We start from the raw sequence: 20,207 nt of genomic DNA on the forward strand, positions 1-20,207 counted from the left end.
CAAAAGAAAGGAAAGCATTTCAGCATGAAAGCCTAGCACTTCCAAACCCACCAAGCCATAGGGGTTTTACTACTGTTTTCACAATCTAGCCAATGAGCACATTTAGCTTGTGTGTGTAAATATTGTTGTACACCATGCCAAACTCCAAGTGGTGCAAGATTCCAGGGGTTCCAGGCACTTACTCCAGGTTTGATTTCCTTGGAATGAGGGATGTTGGAGACTGGTGTCTTTATGATATATATGATTCAAGTAGGTAGCTGTGTTGGTCTGACGCAGTCGGGAGAAAAAATGTCCAGTAGCACCTTAGAGACCAACTAAGTTTGTTCTGGGTATAAGCCTTTGTGGCGCTGTGGGTAAAAGCCTCAGCACCTAGGGCTTGCCGATCGAAAGGTCGGCGGTTCGAATCCCCGCAGCGGGGTGCGCTCCCGTTGCTTGGTCCCAGCGCCTGCCAACCTAGCAGTTTGAAAGCACCCCCAGGTGCAAGTAGATAAATAGGGACCGCTTACTGGCGGGAAGGTAAACGGCGTTTCCGTGTGCTGCGCTGGCTCGCCAGATGCAGCTTTGTCACGCTGGCCACGTGACCCGGAAGTGTCTCCGGACAGCGCTGTCAGAGGCTCAGGAGCAGAAGCACAGGGGAGAGAGCAAATAGAGAGCGAAGGAGAGGAATCCGAGGGGAGCGTAGGGGAGTATGACAGTGACCCGAGAGATTCCATGAGCTTCTCCAGCGAATCAGAAGATTCCCAGAAGGGGGCGCCTATGGTAAGGGCAAGGGGGGGTCCCAGGGGGGACGCACCAGAAGCAAGGGGCCAGCGGGGACTCCCAAGGGAGCAGCGGAGGATCAGGACCAGCTCCCCCACCAGAGCGCAGTGGGGGGGAAGAGTCACATGAGTCAGGACCAGCATCTCCTCCAGCGGGGAGAGAAGATGAGTCAGGGCTGACCACGCCCCCATCGGAAAGTGGGGAAACGGAGGGGAGGTCAGGTCCAGATAGCCTCCCCGAAGGAGGGAGCAGTGACACAAGTGTAACGGTCAGAAGGAAAGTGGGAGGCTGCGCGCGCCAAGTTCAAATGTGCAGGAGCGCGGGACAGCAGAAAACCCGGATTGGGAGCCAGGTCCTAAAGCCCGAAGGAGGGAGGGGGAAGAGTCAGGGGACTCAGCGTCAGAAGAGTCTAGGAAGGGTGAGACCCCGACGGGCAGGCGGACCCAGAGGAGGAAGGAACAGAGGAAGAGGTGGAGTAAGGCTAGAGTCTTAAACTGGTGTCGGGGGGAGGAGATTCAGACAGAGCTTCGGCGGTCTAAAGTTAGAGACGTAGTGTTGCACGCTGCGCGTGTGGAAGTGAAACTGAACTTCAATAAAGACTTTTATACTAAAGAACGAAGCAGCGTTGGTCTTCTGTGAGCTGGGACCTCGGGCAGCGCTGACAGGCGCACAACCCCAGAGTCTGTCAAGACTGGCCCGTACGGGCAGCGATACCTTTACCTTTACGGTGCTACTGGACATTTTTTTTATGATACATGGTTTATCTACACATATATGCCTGAGCTTAAGCTGGAGGGGCTCACAGCCTTAACACTCCCAAAGATCTTGTTTCTCTCATAGTCGCAGCCATGGCTCTCTCTCCAGCCTCTGCCTGCTTCTAGCTCTCAGCTCTCTCATACACTGGCTTTTAGCTTTCTCACTACCAGCCAGGGGAGAGAATGGAGGCCAATTTGCCCTCTGGCACGTAGCAACTTCTTCTGTTATATTAACAATGGTACTTAGGGCTGGTTCACACTGCATGCTGAACCAAACCTTGGTTTAGCAAGGCAGTGTGAAGGTAACGCTTGCAGCCACTTTGCTCCTTCAAGGCTCCTACTTCAGCGCTCCCTTCTCTCACTGGCCATGAGTTGCAGCCAAGAGCAAGGTTTTGTGGAGTGACCTGTGACTTTGCCAGCGGAGGGTTATGTCCTCTTGCTCCACCTGGTGGACAAAGGCAGAAGTAGACTTTACAGGAAATAGGCTGGCTCCCTTTCAGTCTCTGTTTTACTTCTGCCTCAAACAAACGTAGGTAGGTAGTAGGATCGATGTCCATTCCATGGTGCCAATCCAAGACAATACCATGGTCAATATCAAAAGCTGCAGGTGCTCCTAGCTAGTCTTGCTTGAATTCACATAGTGTTTTATATAGGAAACCACAGCATATCTGAGCAGTTCCATCGGAATGCCATCCCCAGTAACTCTAAAAAATACAAAACTTGTCTTATATAATTATAGGCGGGTAGAAATTCTCATGACCTGATAAAGATCCTAAACAAACTTGGGGGGTTCTTGGGTTTGAAATGTGACACATGGCGATAAAGGTTTTGTTAACCTTCCAGACTAAGATTACAGCTAGCTTTCTAAATTCTCATCGCTCTTGTACATTATGCTGACAGAAGTGTGCGGGACTTTTCCCTTCCAATTGTGGCTCCATCCTTACAGCTATGAGAATGAAGTGTGTGGGGTTAACCAGTTTGAATCAGGACGGCTACATATCCAAAGCACCCAACTCTACAATTTATGGTTCTAAGAAAGTATTTTTTTCTGTTCCTGCACCCTATGTATGCACATCAGTCTTTTCTAGTTAGTACTTGTTTAGCACTTGTACTAACTTGTTTCTAGTTAGTACAATTTAGCAATTTTTGTATGCAAAAATATTGGCACTACTAAAATGGACAGAACAGATGAATGTGAAAAACAGTAGACAGATGAATATAACATATTTAATGTGGATAAATCACACTCAGCTGAATATAGAAGTTTTAAATAATAGCTTTAAAGTCAAATTTTATGCCATTGTTTCAAACCTTCCCCAATTAAGTGTTTGCCTCTGTTAATCCATTCTATTAATCAAGTTCAGTTTCATAGATCTATTATGCCAAAAAAGTAGTTGATCTGGTTCACCTTTATATTTTTTTATATATCCTTCAATGGTTGTTTATTTGCAACAGCTGGATTGTATGTTTTTAGTTGTCTTGATATTATTTAAATCTACAGTTTGCAGTGACCCTTCAGTTTTCTGCTGCAAAATTACTGGTACTACCATCTCAAATACAGTTTCAAATACGTGGTCCACTTTATACCCTGTTTTTGCACTAGTTTCAAAACACATTTTTTCTGCTGCTGGAGCATTCTTCTCATCCAACATTTTGTATTTTAGGATCTTCTTATAAAGTGCTATGGCATCACTCATATGGACTTGTTTTTTCAACTTGGTAGAAGTGAGACTGTTGATGGGCTGCTCGGGGGGCTGACATTCACCTTCTGTTTCTGGCAAAAAGGCAAAAGCATCTGTGAGATCCACTTTGTTCCCAACAATAGCAAAGATGCAGTCTGCACTGGCAGTGTCTGTCAAGGCCAGGAACCGATCCTCAAGTTCCAAGATGCTCTGCAAGTTGGTTACATCGTAAGTGAGGATAACAGCTGCTGCTCCTCTGCAGTACATAGATCCAAGTCCATGAAATTGTTCTCGACCTAGAAGACAGAAAATAAGATGGATGTATGAAGCACAACTTTATTCAGTCTATATTCAATTATATAACAAACAAGCAAACAGATTCTCCAGCAGCATCACAGAAGTATGTGGTATGAGAGACAGGTCTGCCTTGGCCACCCTCTCTCTCCTAGTGAGTCTTCCCCAATTCTTCTTGCTCTGCTGCTCAGTCACAGAGTTTCTGGGCGTCTTGTCCCCTTTAACCTCCTTCTTTCCAGTTAGGGAACAATATCTCTCTCACTTGCTCAGCAGAGGACCTTGGATGATTTTAAACTGAGTTGAACTTGCCACCCCAACATGACATCCATATCCTCTCCAGAGCTTTGGCATAAATAGACAGAAGACAGAAATGGAAGGTGTTATCTGACAATACTGAGAAGTCTCTTAGCTCACTATGCCATGATGACCCCCCTCCAAAACATCTTTGGGCCTTCAACAGCCTTTCACTCTTGAACAACATATTGTTACATGCCACCCCAATCCACACAGCAGTTCAAAAGCACGTCAAAGTGCAAGTAGATAAATAGGTACCACTCTGGTGGGAAGGTAAACGGCGTTTCCGTGCGCTGCTCTGGTTCGCCAGAAGCGGCTTAGACATGCTGGCCACATGACCCAGAAGCTGTATGCCGGCTCCCTTGGCCAATAAAGCGAGATGAGCGCTGCAACCCCAGAGTCGGCCATGACTGGACCTAATGGACAGGGGTCCCTTTACCTTTACCTTACCACCTGAGTCTACAATGGAGGGGCTCCCAGCATTCATCCCCCAGGAAGTTCTGCCTTATCCCATAGCTCCAGCACCTTTGAACTTTAAGCAGACCTCAAACATGGCTCTCAAACTTGGCTCCTGGCTCTCTCCAGTTTGCTGCTTCCTATCTCCGTTGCATAACACCTACCTGAACTCTAACCTAAAACACTGGCATTGTCTTTTAAACTAACTCTCCGTTGAAGGAAGGATCCCTTGATCCTTTGTATTAATGCAGGACTATGCTATCCTCTCAAAAGAAAACGAGCTTGACTTAATTAACTTCTAGCACTATTAACAATTCCCTTGGTTTAAAGAGGTGTCTGACATACAGCTTAATAATGAATTAGATTCTGATATGTGGAAGTCCGACACACAGTTTTAACTCAATTCTAATTCAATTTTAATTCAATTCTAAGACTAGCTTGATCTGGATTTTAGAGTGTCTTGCACTTACAAACTCATAACAAACTCCTGGGCTAGGAGAGAGCAGGTTTGCTACCAGATTTTAATCTGGTAGCAATCTTGTTCTCCAGAAGATTGTCCCACAACCTTTGGAACTATTCCTGCCATTCCCTACGGAGACAGGAGCACCTTGCAGGAATTTCTCTAATTCAGAGGGGCTCCCTCCTTCACTCCCCTGTAGGAGTGGGTAAAACATGTCCCCGACTGTGTGTCAAACCCCTCGGAGTCTTGGCAGGCTGCAATGGGGGTCTCAAACTCCACCCACTTTCTCCATGCCAAGGACTGCTAGATGCTGCTGCTCATCAGAATTTTCCCACAACTGAAAGGATCTTTGGAAAATATTTCACTGCCAAAGCTCAGCCCTAAACTGTTTATATAAAAGCTTCTCCACAGCATGATGATTTTATACATTTTATTCACTTCCTGCCCCTCAAACAAGACCCCTCCACTATTGTAACATTTCTTCATAGGAGAATTTCACTAGTCCCTTAATAATTTTGCCTGCCCAAAAACACTTAAACTGATCAATATAAGATACTAAAATAAAGGTGTTGACAATTCATAATTCAATGGACCTCAAAATCATTTCATGGAATGTTAATGGCTTAAACAATAAGACTAAAAGAAAAAAGGTGGAACAGTTATGTAAGGATTTCAGGGGGTTACTCAAGAGCAATCAGGCAAATGCCTCCTTGGCTGTAAAGCCTCGTTATTGGTGCCAAAAAACCTTCACCATGCAGAGCGCCACTATTCCGTGGCTCGCTCATTCACTGGCAGAATCTTTGAGTCGGTGGTCCTTAAACCTTCCCCAGCAGAGTAGTTTCTTGACACCCAATCTGCGCCTCCCCTCTCGGCGCAGAAGCCTACTGCGCAGGGAGGGCGTGGGCAATGGAGGACCTCTCTCCTCCCCGCTTTGCTCAGGCAAGGTGTCCTGGCACCGCCTCGCCTCCTCCGAGCCCTGAAGCTCCTCTCCACTGGAGGCGTGATTACTCTCCACCGCTGAGGAGGTGCTGCTTCCCACGATCTTTGGGGGCTCTCTGTAATCCATCCGGCTTTTCCCCTCTCGCCCCTGAGCCGATGGCAGTTCCATGACAAGTTACTTTAAAAAAATAGATGGGATATAATTTGTTTACAGGAAACACGTTACAAGAAAACATAGGTGTTAGTTAATTTAAAAAATGGGGGAAGAGTTTATTTCCTTGGATGTGGTAAAAAAAGAACTAAATTCAGAGCAGGTTTTCAGGGGAGAAGAAGGGAGGATGATGGCGATAAAAGTCACAAACCAAAGAAAAAATAATTATAGTGGGAATATACGCACCAAATGATAAAAAAGTGGAATTTTATAAGAAGTTGGAAGATGAATTATTGGAATTTAGTGATCAAAAGATTATATTAATGGGAGACCTTTATGGAGTTACTTCATTGGAGATGGATAGGACAACACGAGAGACAGGTTGCCAATAAATTTCCTGCAGCTAGTAGAAAACCTAGAGGGCTAAACATCCAAATGAAAATTCACATATCATTCAGAAGCAAAAAAAAATCAGTGGGAAGAATAGATGCTATATGGGTATCAAAAGAAATATTATTAAAATGTAAGAAGGCTGAAATTTATTCAAAGACAATATCTGATCATAATCCAATTCCTTTAGAAATGAAGGAAGGAATACAGTAAGAAGATTGAGAATTAATGAATTAATTCTTAATGATGAAAAATTATTAGAAAAAGCAAAAGGAATTTTAAGAGAATATTTTGAATTTAATTTGAATAAGGGAACAGATATCAACACCGTCTGGGATGCAAGCAAGGCAGTTATGCAAGGCTTCTTCATTCAACAAAATATAATTCAAAGGAAAGAAAAAGAAAAAAAATTAGAGAAGCTTTTGAAAGAAATAAGAGATAATGAGAAGGAATTGGCTAAAAATCCGATGGAGGAAGGGCCAAGAAATAATATTAAGATACTGCAAACGCAAATCTCCATGATTTTGAAAGAGGAAATTGAGCAAAAGATAAAGAGGGCAAGACAAAAAAAAATTGAATTCGCAAATAAGGCAGGTTGCCTTCTTCTTCTTCTTCTTCTTCTTCTTCTTATTATTATTATTATTATTAAATATAAGGCAGGTTGCCTTCTTCTTCTTTAATAATAATAATAATAATAATTTATTATTTATACCCCGCCCATCTGGCTGAGTTTCCCCAGCCACTCTGGGCGGCTTCCAATCAAGTGTTAAAAACAATACAGCATTAAGAAAGAAAGACGAAAGGAGAAATTGATAGAGAAAATAGTAGAAGGGAAAATAATAGATGAACCTAAAGAAATCAGATAAAAAATTATAAATTATTAAGGAACTGTATCTTGCTGAAGAAGATCAGGAAGAAATGGAAAAAATATCTAACTCAGAATAGACTACCAACGACACTTGGTGAGAAAATTGAACAATTAAATTCAACAATAATGATGATGGAGATACAACAATCAATATCTAAGGCAAAAACAGGGAAATCCCCTGGCCAGGATGGCTTCTCAGCTGTATATTACAAGAAATTAGAAGATGTATTAGCAGAACCATTGAAAACAGTACTCAATAGAATTTTAATAGAAGGGAAAATACCAAAAACATGAGAAGAAGCATTCATCATGCTAATACCAAAACAGGGAACTGATCGAACATCAGTTAAAAACTACAGACCCATATCATTATTAAATAATGATTATAAAATATTTATCCGTATTCTTGCCAATAGATTAAAGAAAGTACTGAATGAAATTATTCACAAAGATCACATGGGTTTCTTACCAGGCAGACATATGTATAATAATATACGGAACGTAATAGACATTCTTGAATATCTGGAAGTAAGATTGGACAAAAAAAGCCATCCTAATGCTAGTAGGACTAATGCTAGTAGGACTATGACTGTGTCAATCACAGCAAACTATGGCTAGTTCTTAAAGAAATGGGAGTGCCTGATCACCTCATCTGTCTCCTGAGAAATCTCTATGTGGGACAAGAAGCTACAGTTAGAACTGGATATGGAACAACTGATTGCTTCAAAATTGGGAAAGGAGTACGACAAGGCTGTATATTGTCTCCCTGCTTATTTAACTTATATGCAGAATTCATCATGCGAAAGGCTGGGCTGGATGAATCCCTAGCCGGAATTAAGATTGCTGGAAGAAATATCAACAACCTCAGATATGCAGATGACACAACCTTGATGGCAGAAAGTGAGGAGGATTTAAAGAACCTTTTATTGAGGGTGAAAGAGGAGAGTGCAAAATATGGTCTGAAGCTCAACATCAAAAAAACAAAGATCATGGCCCATCACCTCCTGGCAAATAGAAGGGGAGGAAATGGAGGCAGTGAGAGATTTTACTTTCTTGGGCTCCATGATCACTGCAGATGGTGACAGCAGCCGCGAAATTAAGAGACGCCTGCTTCTTGGGAGGAAAACAATGACCAACCTAAACAGCATCTTAAAAAGTAGAGACATCACTTTGCCAACAAAGGTCCGTATAGTTAAAGCTATGGTTTTCCCAGTAGTGATGTATGGAAGTGAGAGCTGGACCATAAAGAAGGCTGATCGCCGAAGAATTGATGCTTTTGAATTATGGTGCTGGAGGAGACTCTTGAGAGTCCCATGGACTGCAAGAAGATCAAACGCATCCATTCTTAAGGAAATTAGCCCTGAGTGCTCACTGGAAGGACAGATCGTGAAGCTGAGGCTCCAATACTTTGGCCGCCTCATGAGAAGAGAAGACTTCCTGGAAGAGACCCTGATGTTGGGAAAGATGGAGGGCACAAGGAGAAGGGGACGACAGAGGACGAGATGGTTGGATAGTGTCTTCGAAGCTACAAACATGAGTCTGAGCAAACTGCGGGAGGCAGTGGAAGACAGGAGTGCCTCGCGTGCTCTGGTCCATGGGGTCACGAAGAGTCGGACACGACTAAACGACTAAATAACAACAACAATGCTAGTAGATGTGAAAAAGGCTTTTGATAAGGTATCCTGGAAGTTTATTAAAAGAGCGATAGAAAGTATAGGACTTGGGGGGGAATTTGGCAGAGGTATTAACACAATCTACGAAAACCAAACAGCGAAATTGATAATAAACAATGAATTAACAGAAGAATTTAATGTAAGTAATGGGACCAGACAAGGCTGCCCCCTCTCACCCCTGCTATTCATAACGGTACTGATTCTGGCAATAGCGGTAAGAAAAGATCAAGTTATAAAGGGCATAACTTTGGGAAAGAATTCTTATAAGATAAAAGCTTTTGTGAGTGACCTGATCCTAACTATGGAAAACCCGGAAGAAAGCGTCCCTAAGATAATAGATAAAATCATGAAATTTGGAAAAGTAGCAGGATGCAAGCTGAATAGGAAAAAGACTAATACGTTAGCATAAAATATGTCCACTCAAGAAAAAGAAAAACTACAGGAAATATCAGGATTGACTATAGTGAATAAAACTAAATATTTGGGAATCTGGTTGATGAATAGAAACAGTAATTTATTCAAAGATAATTATACAAAACTCTGGAAAGAGATCAAAAGGGATTTAGAAATCTGGAATAGGTTAAGATTATCATTATCCAGCAGAATTTCAGTGGTTAAGATGAATGTGATGCCTAAGTTTATTTTTCTGTACCAAATGATACCAACTATTGGAGGGGTGGGATGTTTTAAAGTATGGCAAAAAGACCTTTCAAGATTCATTTGGCGAAGTAAACCACCAAGAATTAAACACAAATTATTCATAGATAATAAAAATAGAGGGGGACTGGCACTCTCTGATTTAAAATTATATTATGATGTGGTTTGCCTAAATTGGCTAAAGGAATGGATAAGTTTACAAAATGGAGATTTATTAGATCTTGAAGGCTTTGACAACCGTTTCGGATGGCATGCTTATTTGGGTTACGAAAAGGTTAAGGTCCACAGGGGCTTTCTTAATCATATTGTAAGAAAGTCATATAGAGTTTGGGAGAAGCATAAAGATCTAATAGAGTTGAAAACATCCTGGTGGATCTCGCCTGTAGAAGCACTAACAGCCAAAAAAAAAAAATATAGAAGTGAATTGGGTTAAATATAAAGAACTTAGAAGAAAGGGATAATAAATTTAAATTAAAAGAATATGAGGAGATAAAACATCATTTAACGGGATGGATCTAGTACCATCAGGTCAACGAAGTGTTCAAAGCCAACAAGAAAAAAGGGTTTGTGTAATGGCTTTAGGGGTTGCTTGTGCGTAAATAGCCACCGCTCTGGGCTAGGTTGGCTGGTTAAACCATTTCTCGCTGGACAGCCATCCACTCCGTGGCTGTTCAGTCGCTGGCAGAATCCGTCAGTGGGCGTTTCTTAAACCTTTTCCAACATAAAAGTTGTTTGACGCCCCGTCTCCTCCTACTCTCCCTGCGTGGAAGTCTTCTGCGCAGGGAGGGCGTGGGTAGCGGAGGACCTGTGCTCTCCCCGCTGGTGTCAAGTGAAGAGTCCCGGAGCCTGCTCTCTGCTTCCCCCATTGCCCCCCCTCTATCCCTGGTGTTGCGCTGATTTTCTTCCCCAACAGGAGACCTGCCTCTCTCCCTGCTTGGCCCCTCTCCAGCATCGCTGTGGAGCCTCGCCTCCTCCTCTAGTTCCGATGGCAGTTCCCTGACAGTTTGCCAATGAGATTTCATTATTAGATAAAACATCATTACAAAGTAAGACAAAACTAATTTCTAAAATATATCAAATTTTATTGGAATGGGAGGTCAAGGAGGAACAGATAAAAGATGTAATGATCAAATGGGCCATAGATTTAGGAACACCCATACTGCTATCACCATTGGAAAAAATGTGGAATGAAATTCGGAAATTCTCAGCTTGTGAATCGATAAAATTAAAGCTTTCCGATGAAGAATTAAAAAAAAAAGAAAGCAAAATTTCAACAAGAAAACAAAAGCTTTCTTGCTGGGAATTTTAGACACAAACTTAATTTTTTTAAAACAATTATGCCACAGCAGCAGCAATATCCCTAATTGCCAAATATTGGAAAAAGGAGGAAACCCCAACAAAAAAAGTTTGGCAAGAATTTTTTTTCGATTATATAGAAATGGCCAGAACAACAGAGGCAATTAGGGGTAAATCAAAACAAAAATTTCAAAAGGACTGGAATAAATACAGAGATTATCTTAAAAAGCAGTGCCCCCAAATTAACACTTGGTCTTGTTTTGATTAATTTCTGCAAAAAAAACAAATGACAATGTAAAAATTGATATTTGAATGAAAGAGATAAGGGGAGAATTGGAACTATTAAAAAAAGGAAACAGTTTATAAAAGGATGTAAATGAAACCGCTTTGAGGAGGAATGGAACTCAACCAGAAGAAAAGATGAAATGAAATATGGTATAATTATATTATTTTTTCTAATTTATACTGGATCTTAGTACTGTACAATATATTTATCTTCTATTCTATTCTAATCCAAAGGTACCTTTGCCATGCTGGATGCATTTGATGTTTGGGATATTATTAACAACACAGTCTACCTTAATATTTCCACCTTAACATCACAGCCACAGCATGACTTATCTCATAGAAAATTCTTTACCACAGCTGAAAATGGCCACTTTCTTTTACGTTTTTAATTCTTTAGCAGCAAGAAACAGAAATATTTTTAAAAGATTTTTCACACAAGGGTTCCACCACTTGACCATTTAATCTTTATTGTCAACCATAAAGCAGGCTTTTTGCTCTGCCTTAGGCACAGCTTGCAGTGCTTGGTTCAGTACAGAACATTCAGTCCTCAACTTACTTTCTGCAGTAAAAAACAAAATAAACAAAAGTCTCCTCTGAAACTTAGTCACTATTACAACCGCTAAGTCTCCATGGGGCAGCCAGGCTGGGATGTTTTTTGCATTGTAAAACAGAATATCCAACGATGAATCATTGGTACACCCCATGTTCACTTGCACTCAAAAACAGAAGGTAAGCAAATAGATTTGTTTGTTGTTGTTATTTAGTTTGCACAACAATGCTAATAAAGCATTTCACCTATACACCTTGCTAACTTTGTTAACAGAGTTAAAAGAAAAAGACAGCCAAAACACCAAACCAAATGACCTGGGCAGTAGTTACTGCGCATTGTTAGAAACTCAGATATATAAACTGGGTGCCACATGGCACCTTAAACCTAGAGGGCAGTGGCAACAGTGAAGAGTCTAGTCACAATTGTAACCAAATCCACCTCCATAAATAAACAGCCTCACTGATTTTTAAAGGATAGAATTCAGCATCACACGAACATCATTTTGACTTGCCAGATGGAACAATCCCCTCTTCTTCTGCCACGCCTGGGGTGGGCACTCCCAATTCCACCCCGAAGCCAATTTCAGAGGGCTTGCGGAGGAGGGGGAGAAAGCCCCACTGCAGAAGCAGAAGTCTTTTATTTCATTTATTACATTTATATACTACCTTTATCTTCCAAGGGGCTCGGGGGGGGGTGCACACAAGCAACAGTGTTTGCACATCTTGCAAGGAGGAAGAGGAGGAAGGTGAGAGGCTCCAGTGTTCACCTAATTTCCACGTACTCTGGCCCACTTTTGGTGTGTTGAAGCATTCCGTATCCACTCTAAATGATCTTGATCCCCTAACACACACACACACACACACACACACACACACACACACACACACACTCTCTCTCTCTCTCTCTCTCTATATATATATATAATATATCCTTAAAACTGCCATTTAAGAATGGGACACCTGACAGTAAAACTCAATTATCTTAACTGGGTGTGAAAGGAAAAGTGCTACAGAAATAACAAACAGAATAAATACACCTCTAAGTTACTAGTTTGATGGCAAAGGAAACCCCCGACCCTGTGAGCTACTTTTCTTTCTTGCACAGCAATTTGAACTTTATGCATATCTTATGCATGTTTTTACACATCACTAAAGAGCGAGTTCAAGTTAAATCCTCACATTCTTAAGATCACAAGTGATGGATCTTGCATTTCCATAAGACTAACTACAAAAGATCTTCTATAGAAGTTCACTGTGACTATGGTGATGCACATGAAGCATGTCGTTTCAGTTCAAAGTGAGAAGTAAACACTGTTCAGTTTGAAATGTATTTGAAATGTATGAAATGTATGTGGCTTAAGGGTGCGATTAATAATAATAATAATAATAATAATTTATTTATACCCCACCCATTTGGCTGGGTTTCCCCGGCCACTCTGGGCGGCTTCCAATCAAATATTAAAAGCACAGTACAGCATTAAACCCCCTTCATGGATCACTGCCTTGCCGTGGCGAAGGGGCTTGAATAACTCGGAGAAGCTATGAGCTATGCCGTGCAGGGCCACCCAAGATGGACAGGTCATAGTGGAGAGTTTTAACCAAACGTGATCCACCTGGAGCAGGAACCGGCAAGCCACTCCAGTATCCCTGCCAAGAAAACTCCATGGACAAAGACAAAAGGCATATAAAAGTTATGACGCTAGAAGATGAGCCCCTCAGGTCGGAAGGCGTCCAACATGCTACTGAGGAAGAGCGGAGGACAAGTACAAGTAGATTCAGAGCTGATGAAGCGGCTGGGCCAAAGCCGAAAGGACGCTCAGTTGCGGTTATGCCTGGAAGCGAAAGGAAAGTCCAATGCTGTAAAGATAAATATTGCATAGGAACCTGGAATGTAAGAACCATGAACCTTGTAAGAACCATGAAGCTAATAAAGTTGGATGTGGTCAAAAATGAGATGGCAAGAATAAATATTGACATCCTGGGCATCAGTGAACTAAAATGGACGGGAATGGGCGAATTCAGTTTGGATGACCATCATATCTACTACTGTGGGCAAGAATCCCGTAAAAGAAATGGAGTGGCCCTCATAGTCAACAAAAGAGTGGCAAAAGCTGTATTGGGATGCAATCTCAAAAATGATAGAATGATCTCGATACGAATCCAAGGCAGACCTTTTAACATCACAGTAATCCAAGTTTATGCACCAACCACTGGTGCTGAAGAAACTGAAATTGACCAGTTCTATGAAGACTTAGAACACCTTATAGAAGTGACACCAAAGAAGGATGTTCTTCTCATTATAGCGGATTGGAATGCTAAAGTAGGGAGTCAAGAGATAAAAGGAACAACTGGCAAGTTTGGCTTTGGAGTTCAAAACGAAGCAGGGCAAAGGCTAATAGAGTTCTGCCAAGAGAACAAGCTGGTCATCACAAACACTCTTTTCCAACAACACAAGAGACGACTCTACACATGGACATCACCAGATGGGTAGCATCGAAATCAGATTAATTATATTCTCTGCAGCCAAAGATGGAGAAACTCTATACAGTCAGCAAAAACAAGACCTGGAGCTGACTGTGGCTCAGATCATCAGCTTCTTATAGCAAAATTCAAGCTTAAACTGAAGAAAGTAGGGAAAGCCACTGGGCCGGTAAGATACAATCTAAGTCAAATCCCTTATAAATACACAGTGGAAGTGAGGAACAGGTTTAAGGATTTAGATTTGGTGGACAGAGTGCCTGAAGAACTATGGATGGAGGCTCGTAACATTATACAGGAGGCAGCAACGAAAACCATCCCAATGAAAAGGAAATGCAAGAAAGCAAAGTGGCTGTCCAACAAGGCCTTACAAATAGCGGAGGAGAGAAGGCAAGCAAAATGCAAGGGAGATAGTAAAAGATACAGGAAATTGAATGCAGATTTCCAAAAAATAGCAAGGAGAGACAAGAAGGCCTTCTTAAACAAGCAATGCAAAGAAATAGAGGAAAACAACAGAATGGGAAGAACCAGAGATCTGTTCAAGAAAATTGGAGATATGAAAGGGACATTTCATACAAAGATTACCATAATAAAGGACAAAAGTGGTAAGGACCTAACAGAAGCAGAAGACATCAAGAAGAGGTGGCAAGAATACACAGAGGAATTATACCAGAAAGATATGGATGGCTCGTACACCCCAGGTAGTGTGGTTGCTGACCTTGAGCCAGACATCCTGGAGAGTGAAGTCAAATGGGCCTTAGAAAGCACTGCAAATAACAAGGCCAGTGGAAGTGATGGTATTCCAGCTGAACTATTTAAAATTTTAAAAGATGATGCTGTTAAGGTGCTACACTCAGTATGCCAGCAAGTTTGGAAAACTCAGCAGTGGCCAGAGGATTGGAGAAGAGCAGTCTACATCCCAATCCCAAAGAAGGGCAGTGCCAAAGAATGCTCCAACTACCGCACAATTGCACTCATTTCACATGCTAGCAAGGTTATACTTAAAATTCTACAAGGAAGGCTCAAGCAGTATGTGGACCGAGAACTCCCAGAAGTGCAAGCTGGATTTAGAAGAGGCAGAGGAACCAGAGACCAAATTGCAAACATGCGCTGGATTATGGAGAAAGATAGAGAGTTCCAGAAAGACATCTACTTCTGCTTCATTGACTATGCAAAAGCCTTTGACTGTGTCGACCACAGCAAACTATGGCAAGTTCTTAAAGAAATGGGAGTGCCTGATAACCTCATCTGTCTCCTGAGAAATCTCTATGTGGGACAAGAAGCTACAGTTAGAACTGGATATGGAACAACTGATTGGTTCAAAACTGGGAAAGGAGTATGACAAGGCTGTATATTGTCTCCCTGCTTATTTAACTTATATGCAGAATTCATCATGCGAAAGGCTGGGCTGGATGAATCCCAAGCCGGAATTAAGATTGCCGGAAGAAATATCAACAACCTCAGATATGCAGATGACACAACCTTGATGGCAGAAAGTGAGGAGGAATTAAAGAACCTTTTAATGAGGGTGAAAGAGGAGCGCAAAATATGGTCTGAAGCTCAACATCAAAAAAACCAAGATCATGGCCACTGGTCCCATCACCTCCTGGCAAATAGAAGGGGAAGAAATGGAGGCAGTGAGAGATTTTACTTTCTTGGGCTCCATGATTACTGCAGATGGTGACAGCAGTCATGAAATTAAAAGACGCCTGCTCCTTGGGAGAAAGGTGATGGCAAACCTAGACAGCATCTTAAAAAGCAGAGACATCACCTTGCCAACAAAGGTCCGTATAGTTAAAGCCATGGTTTTCCCAGTAGTGATGTATGGAAGTGAGAGCTGGACCATAAAGAAGGCTGATCGCTGAAGAATTGATGCTTTTGAATTATGGTGCTGGAGAAGACTCTTGAGAGTCCCATGGACTGCAAGAAGATCAAACGCATCCATTCTTAAGGAAATTAGCCCTGAGTGCTCACTGGAAGGACAGATCGTGAAGCTGAGGCTCCAATACTTTGGCCGCCTCATGAGAAGAGAAGACTCCCTAGAAAAGACCCTGATGTTGGGAAAGATGGAGGCACAAGGAGAAGGGGACGACAGAGGACGAGATGGTTGGACAGTGTTCTCGAAGCTACAAACATGAGCCTGACCAAACTGCGGGAGACAGTGGAAGACAGAAGTGCCTGGCGTGCTCTGGTCCATGGGGTCAGGAAGAGTCGGACACGACTAAACGACTAAACAACAACAACAACAACAGCATTAAACATTAAAAACTTCCCTAAACAGATGTCTTCAGGTGTCTTTTTAAAAGTAAGATAGTTGCTTATTGCCTTGAAATCTGCTGGGAGGGCGTTCCACAGGGTGGGCACCACCACTGAGAAGGCCCTCTGCCTGGTTCCCTGTAAGCTCACTTCTCACAGGTTGCCAGAAGGCCCTCAGAGCTGGACCTCAGTGTCCGGGCTGAATGATGAGGGTGGAGATTATCCTTCAGGTATACGGGCCGTTTAGGGTTTAAAGGTCAGCACCAACACTGAACTGTGCTTGGAAATATACTGGGAGCCAATGCAGATCTTTCAGGACTGGTGTTATGTGGTCTCAGCAGCCGTCACCAGTCTAGCTGCCGCATTTTGGATTAATTGCAGTTTCCGAGTCACCTTCAAAGGTAGCCCCACGTAGAGCGCATTGCAGTAGTCCAAGCAGGAGATAACCAGAGCATGCACCACTCCGCTGAGACAGTCTGTGGGCAGGGAGGGTCTCATCCTGCATACCAGATGGAGCTGGTAGACAGCTGCCCTGGAAACAGAATTAAGCTGCGCCTCCATGGACAGCTGTGAGTCCAAAATGACTCCCAGGCTGCGCAGCTGGTCCTTCAGGGGCACAGTTGCCCCATTCAGGACCAGGGAATCCCCCAAACCTGCCCGCCCCCTGTCCCCCCAAAACAGTACTTCTGTCTTGTCAGGATTCAACCTCAATCTGTTAGCCGCCATCCATCCTCCAACCGCCTCCAGACACTCACACAGAACCTTCACCGCCTTCACTGGTTCCTCCAGACACCCTGTCCAGGCTTCTTCCCCAGGGAGGTCACTTTGGGGCTGCTAATACAGTGGTACCTCTGGATGCGAATGGGATCTGTTCCAGAGCCCCATTCGCATCCTGAAGTGAACGCAACCCATGCCAGCGCGTTGCGATTTGCCACTTCCTCGCATGTGCGTGACATCATTTTGAGCATCTGCGCATGTGCGAGTGGCGAAACCCGGAAGTAACAGGTTCCGTTACTTCCGGGTCACTGCGAAGTGTAACCTGAAAGCTACTTCAACCCAAGGCGCCCTCCATTGTCTCACCAGACAGATGGCAACAACATGTCACACTGGAGATAAGGCCAGAGGTGTATTGCCTAAGACAATTTGTGCATCCACAGAGGAAACATATATCCAAATATATGCCTAATGCTGCTATTAGGTAAAAAAGCATGCAGGCTGCAATCAAAACAACACATTGTTATGAGTTTTGGAGGCAGAGGAAGTAGGCTGAATCCACACTATGCCCAAGCCCGCATTGGCAAGGACTTGGGCCTCTTGTGTCTCCCCGTCTACATTCCCCCCTCTTCTGCCCCCGTGTATATTTGCCATCACCACGGAAGCTTCTGTCAGAGCGGACTCTGCTCCGCAAATGCTCCTGCCCTTCTAAGCGCCACAGGCGTAGCCACGTTATCCGGGGCAGGAAAACCTGCGGAGAGCCTCGTGCCCCCGACGGACTGGGACAAGAGGCCGCGAGGTCGGCGGCGTCCGTCTTTCAGACGTGACGAGACTCTTGCCGCCTTCGCTGCCCGGGAGGCCGGGGCGGGAAGAGGCCGGCTCGGCCTTGGCCGCTCCGCGGGGCCACGCCGGGCGCCGTCGAAGCGCTTCTTCCCCGACTCCGGCGCTCAGCGGCCGCGGCCCCTCTTCGGGCAAGGGCGCTCCCGGCCCGGGCGTCGCGTCCCGCCGCCGCCGCTCACCTGCCGTGTCCCAGACGGAGATGCTGTGCGGCCCCCACTGGCGGAGGCAGAAGGCGCCGCCGACGGTGCTGACGGTGTCGCGGAAGCGGCGCTCGGTGTAGCGCTGCAGCAGCGACGTCTTGCCCACGTTCACGTCGCCCAGGAGCACCACCTTCCCGTCGGGCTTCATGCTCGCTCCGCGCCCGGAGCCGCCCAGGGAAACTTCGCCGGGGCGGCGGGCCGGGGGCGGCGCGGAAGAGGAAGGGCGGCGCCGGGCCGGGACCTGGGCTGGGCGGCGCGCGCCCTGCTCTGGGCCGGACGCGGCTTCAGGCTCTGCTCCGGCGGCGGAGTCGGGGGTTCAGGCGGCGCTGCGCTCGCTCAGGCGGGAGCCCCGACGGGAGGCCGGCCGGCCGGCCGGAGGGGAAGAGCTCCGTCCCTCTCGGCGCGGAAGGGAGGCTCTCGGGGCTCGCAGCTCGGAAGGCCCGGCTGCTGGGCGAGGGATCCGCAGGGAAATCTCCCAGGCTGCGGCCAAGGAAACAGTCCGAGGAATAAGCCTGGTCTTGTTTGGTCGCTGCGCGTCTGGCTGGGCGCCTTCCCTGGAGCCGAGGAGAGACCCCGGGACCCCCGCAGGCCAGGCGCAAAAGGGGGTGGGCAAAGACCCTAGGCGAGTTTCTGCAGACACCCACTCGCTCCCCAGACAAAAGAGAGGCGGCATCAGAGTCCCCAGGACACAGTCCAGCCGGGCCAAAACACCTGGGGAGGGAAGGAGGCACCTAGGAAAAGGGAGCCGTCTAAGGGCCAGAGAAACCCAAAGAGCTGCATTCAGTCTGGGCCTGAATAGCATTTTATAAACCAGAAAAAAGAAAATGGGGAAAGAGAGACAAAGCAGTAGAAAGCACTTCCATTTCTCCATCCGCCTATTATGGATATTCTGATTATTCAAAGTATTTCAAACATTCACTCTAAAATAATGTCCAGCTGTATTCACTCTAAAATAATGTCCAGCTGCAATGCCCAATTCAATCTGGTAAACATTGTTTTCTCAATTTTCAATCCCAGTTGCTTCAAATTCATTCGTTTTCCTTTCCACACAAAAACTCCAAAAACGGTTCTTCAGTGGTTATTGTCACTAGATATCCAGAATAGTCTTCCTCCACAACTTAATTTATACAGATTATAATTAACATATAACAGTTTCACAATTTAAGAACAATATGAAACAACCCCTAACTCCCAAATAAAACAACACCCACCATGCATTTAAAATATCCAAGTTAAAGCCCCATCCCCAGTAAAACAATCATTTTATCACAAGGGGGCTGCCCCACACCCGTGTCCTCCCAGAAGTGCTGCCCCCAAAGGGACACCCCCTTTTGGTGGTGGCCCCTCCATGGGCTTTATAGAGCTGTTCTCAAAGCAGGTTTTAACACATGCGGATTACAGAGGATTTAGTCACAGGGTCTACCTCATCTCTCACAGGAGATTAGCCTAGTTTAGTTAGCTTTTGACATTCCAAGTCTTAATTAAATTCTAGTACCTCCTGGACCAGGAATTTAGGGGAATCTGGCACCCACAAACTCCTAACACTATACTTGCATGGGCAGGGCAATTTTAAAGGCTGAAAACTAAACCTACAAAAATCCCCCCCAAAGTAAGACCAGGTTAGAAGGATCTCCTTGCTGCTGCCATTTGTCAGCTCCCAATAAAATGGGAGAAGCAATGTGCTGATGCTTCTTCACAACTACTTCCGAATTTCTGCTACTTCTGCTTTGTGAGACTTTCTCAGGGCCAACTAAGAAACACCCTGTGCAGATGAAAGGCTTCTCTTCATTTCACACACACACACCCTTAATATAGGAAAAGTTGTTATATGGCTCCTTTCCTACAGGCTTTTCCTACAGTTCCCTTTCTTCCAAAAAGCCCCCTTCCTGCCCCATTTCCCCCTGCCAGTGGGGAGGCTGCTGGAGTGGTGCCATTTCAATGGGAAACTTGGCCTGTGAGAGGCAGAACGGGAAGGTGGCCTCCTGCTGTAGCCTTGCTTCCTGGGGCAATGAGATCTCGTGAGGGGCCTGCAAGATCTCTCCAGAGGCCACAGCCCCTTCTCACGTCTCTTATTTATACCCCACCCATCTGACTTGGTTGCCCCAGCCACTCTGGGCAGCTTCCAACGTATATAAAAAACATAAAGCATTAAAAAAACTTCTATAAAGGGCTGCCTTGTGGTGTCTTCTAAAGGTTGCCTAGTTGACT

The 20,207-nt window shown here is 44.6% G+C and overlaps 1 protein-coding gene across 1 annotated transcript; it reads right to left on the reverse strand.

Moving 5' to 3' along the window:
• Nucleotides 1-2,721: 2,721 nt before the first annotated feature.
• On the reverse strand, nt 2,722-18,206 carry RAB20 (RAB20, member RAS oncogene family). Its single transcript, XM_053380266.1, has 2 exons — nt 17,979-18,206; nt 2,722-3,492 (listed from the first exon to the last, which is right to left on the reverse strand). The coding sequence occupies exons 1-2, from the start codon at nt 18,145-18,147 to the stop codon at nt 2,957-2,959; spliced, it is 705 nt and encodes a 234-aa protein (XP_053236241.1). The 5' UTR covers nt 18,148-18,206; the 3' UTR covers nt 2,722-2,956.
• Between the last annotated feature and the right edge of the window lie 2,001 nt (nt 18,207-20,207).

This window comes from Podarcis raffonei, chromosome 3 (assembly GCF_027172205.1).
Source record: "Podarcis raffonei isolate rPodRaf1 chromosome 3, rPodRaf1.pri, whole genome shotgun sequence".
Lineage (NCBI taxonomy): Eukaryota > Metazoa > Chordata > Lepidosauria > Squamata > Lacertidae > Podarcis > Podarcis raffonei.

What these genes read in the sequence shown, in the direction of transcription:
- RAB20 (XM_053380266.1), bottom strand. Translation starts at nt 18,147, where the DNA reads ATGAAGCCCGACGGGAAGGTGGTGCTCCTGGGCGACGTGAACGTGGGC. An exon ending in CTCCGTCTGGGACACGGCAG is followed by an intron (nt 3,493 to 17,978) that starts GTGAGCGGCGGC and finishes TCTGTCTTCTAG; the next exon opens with GTCGAGAACAATTTCATGGA.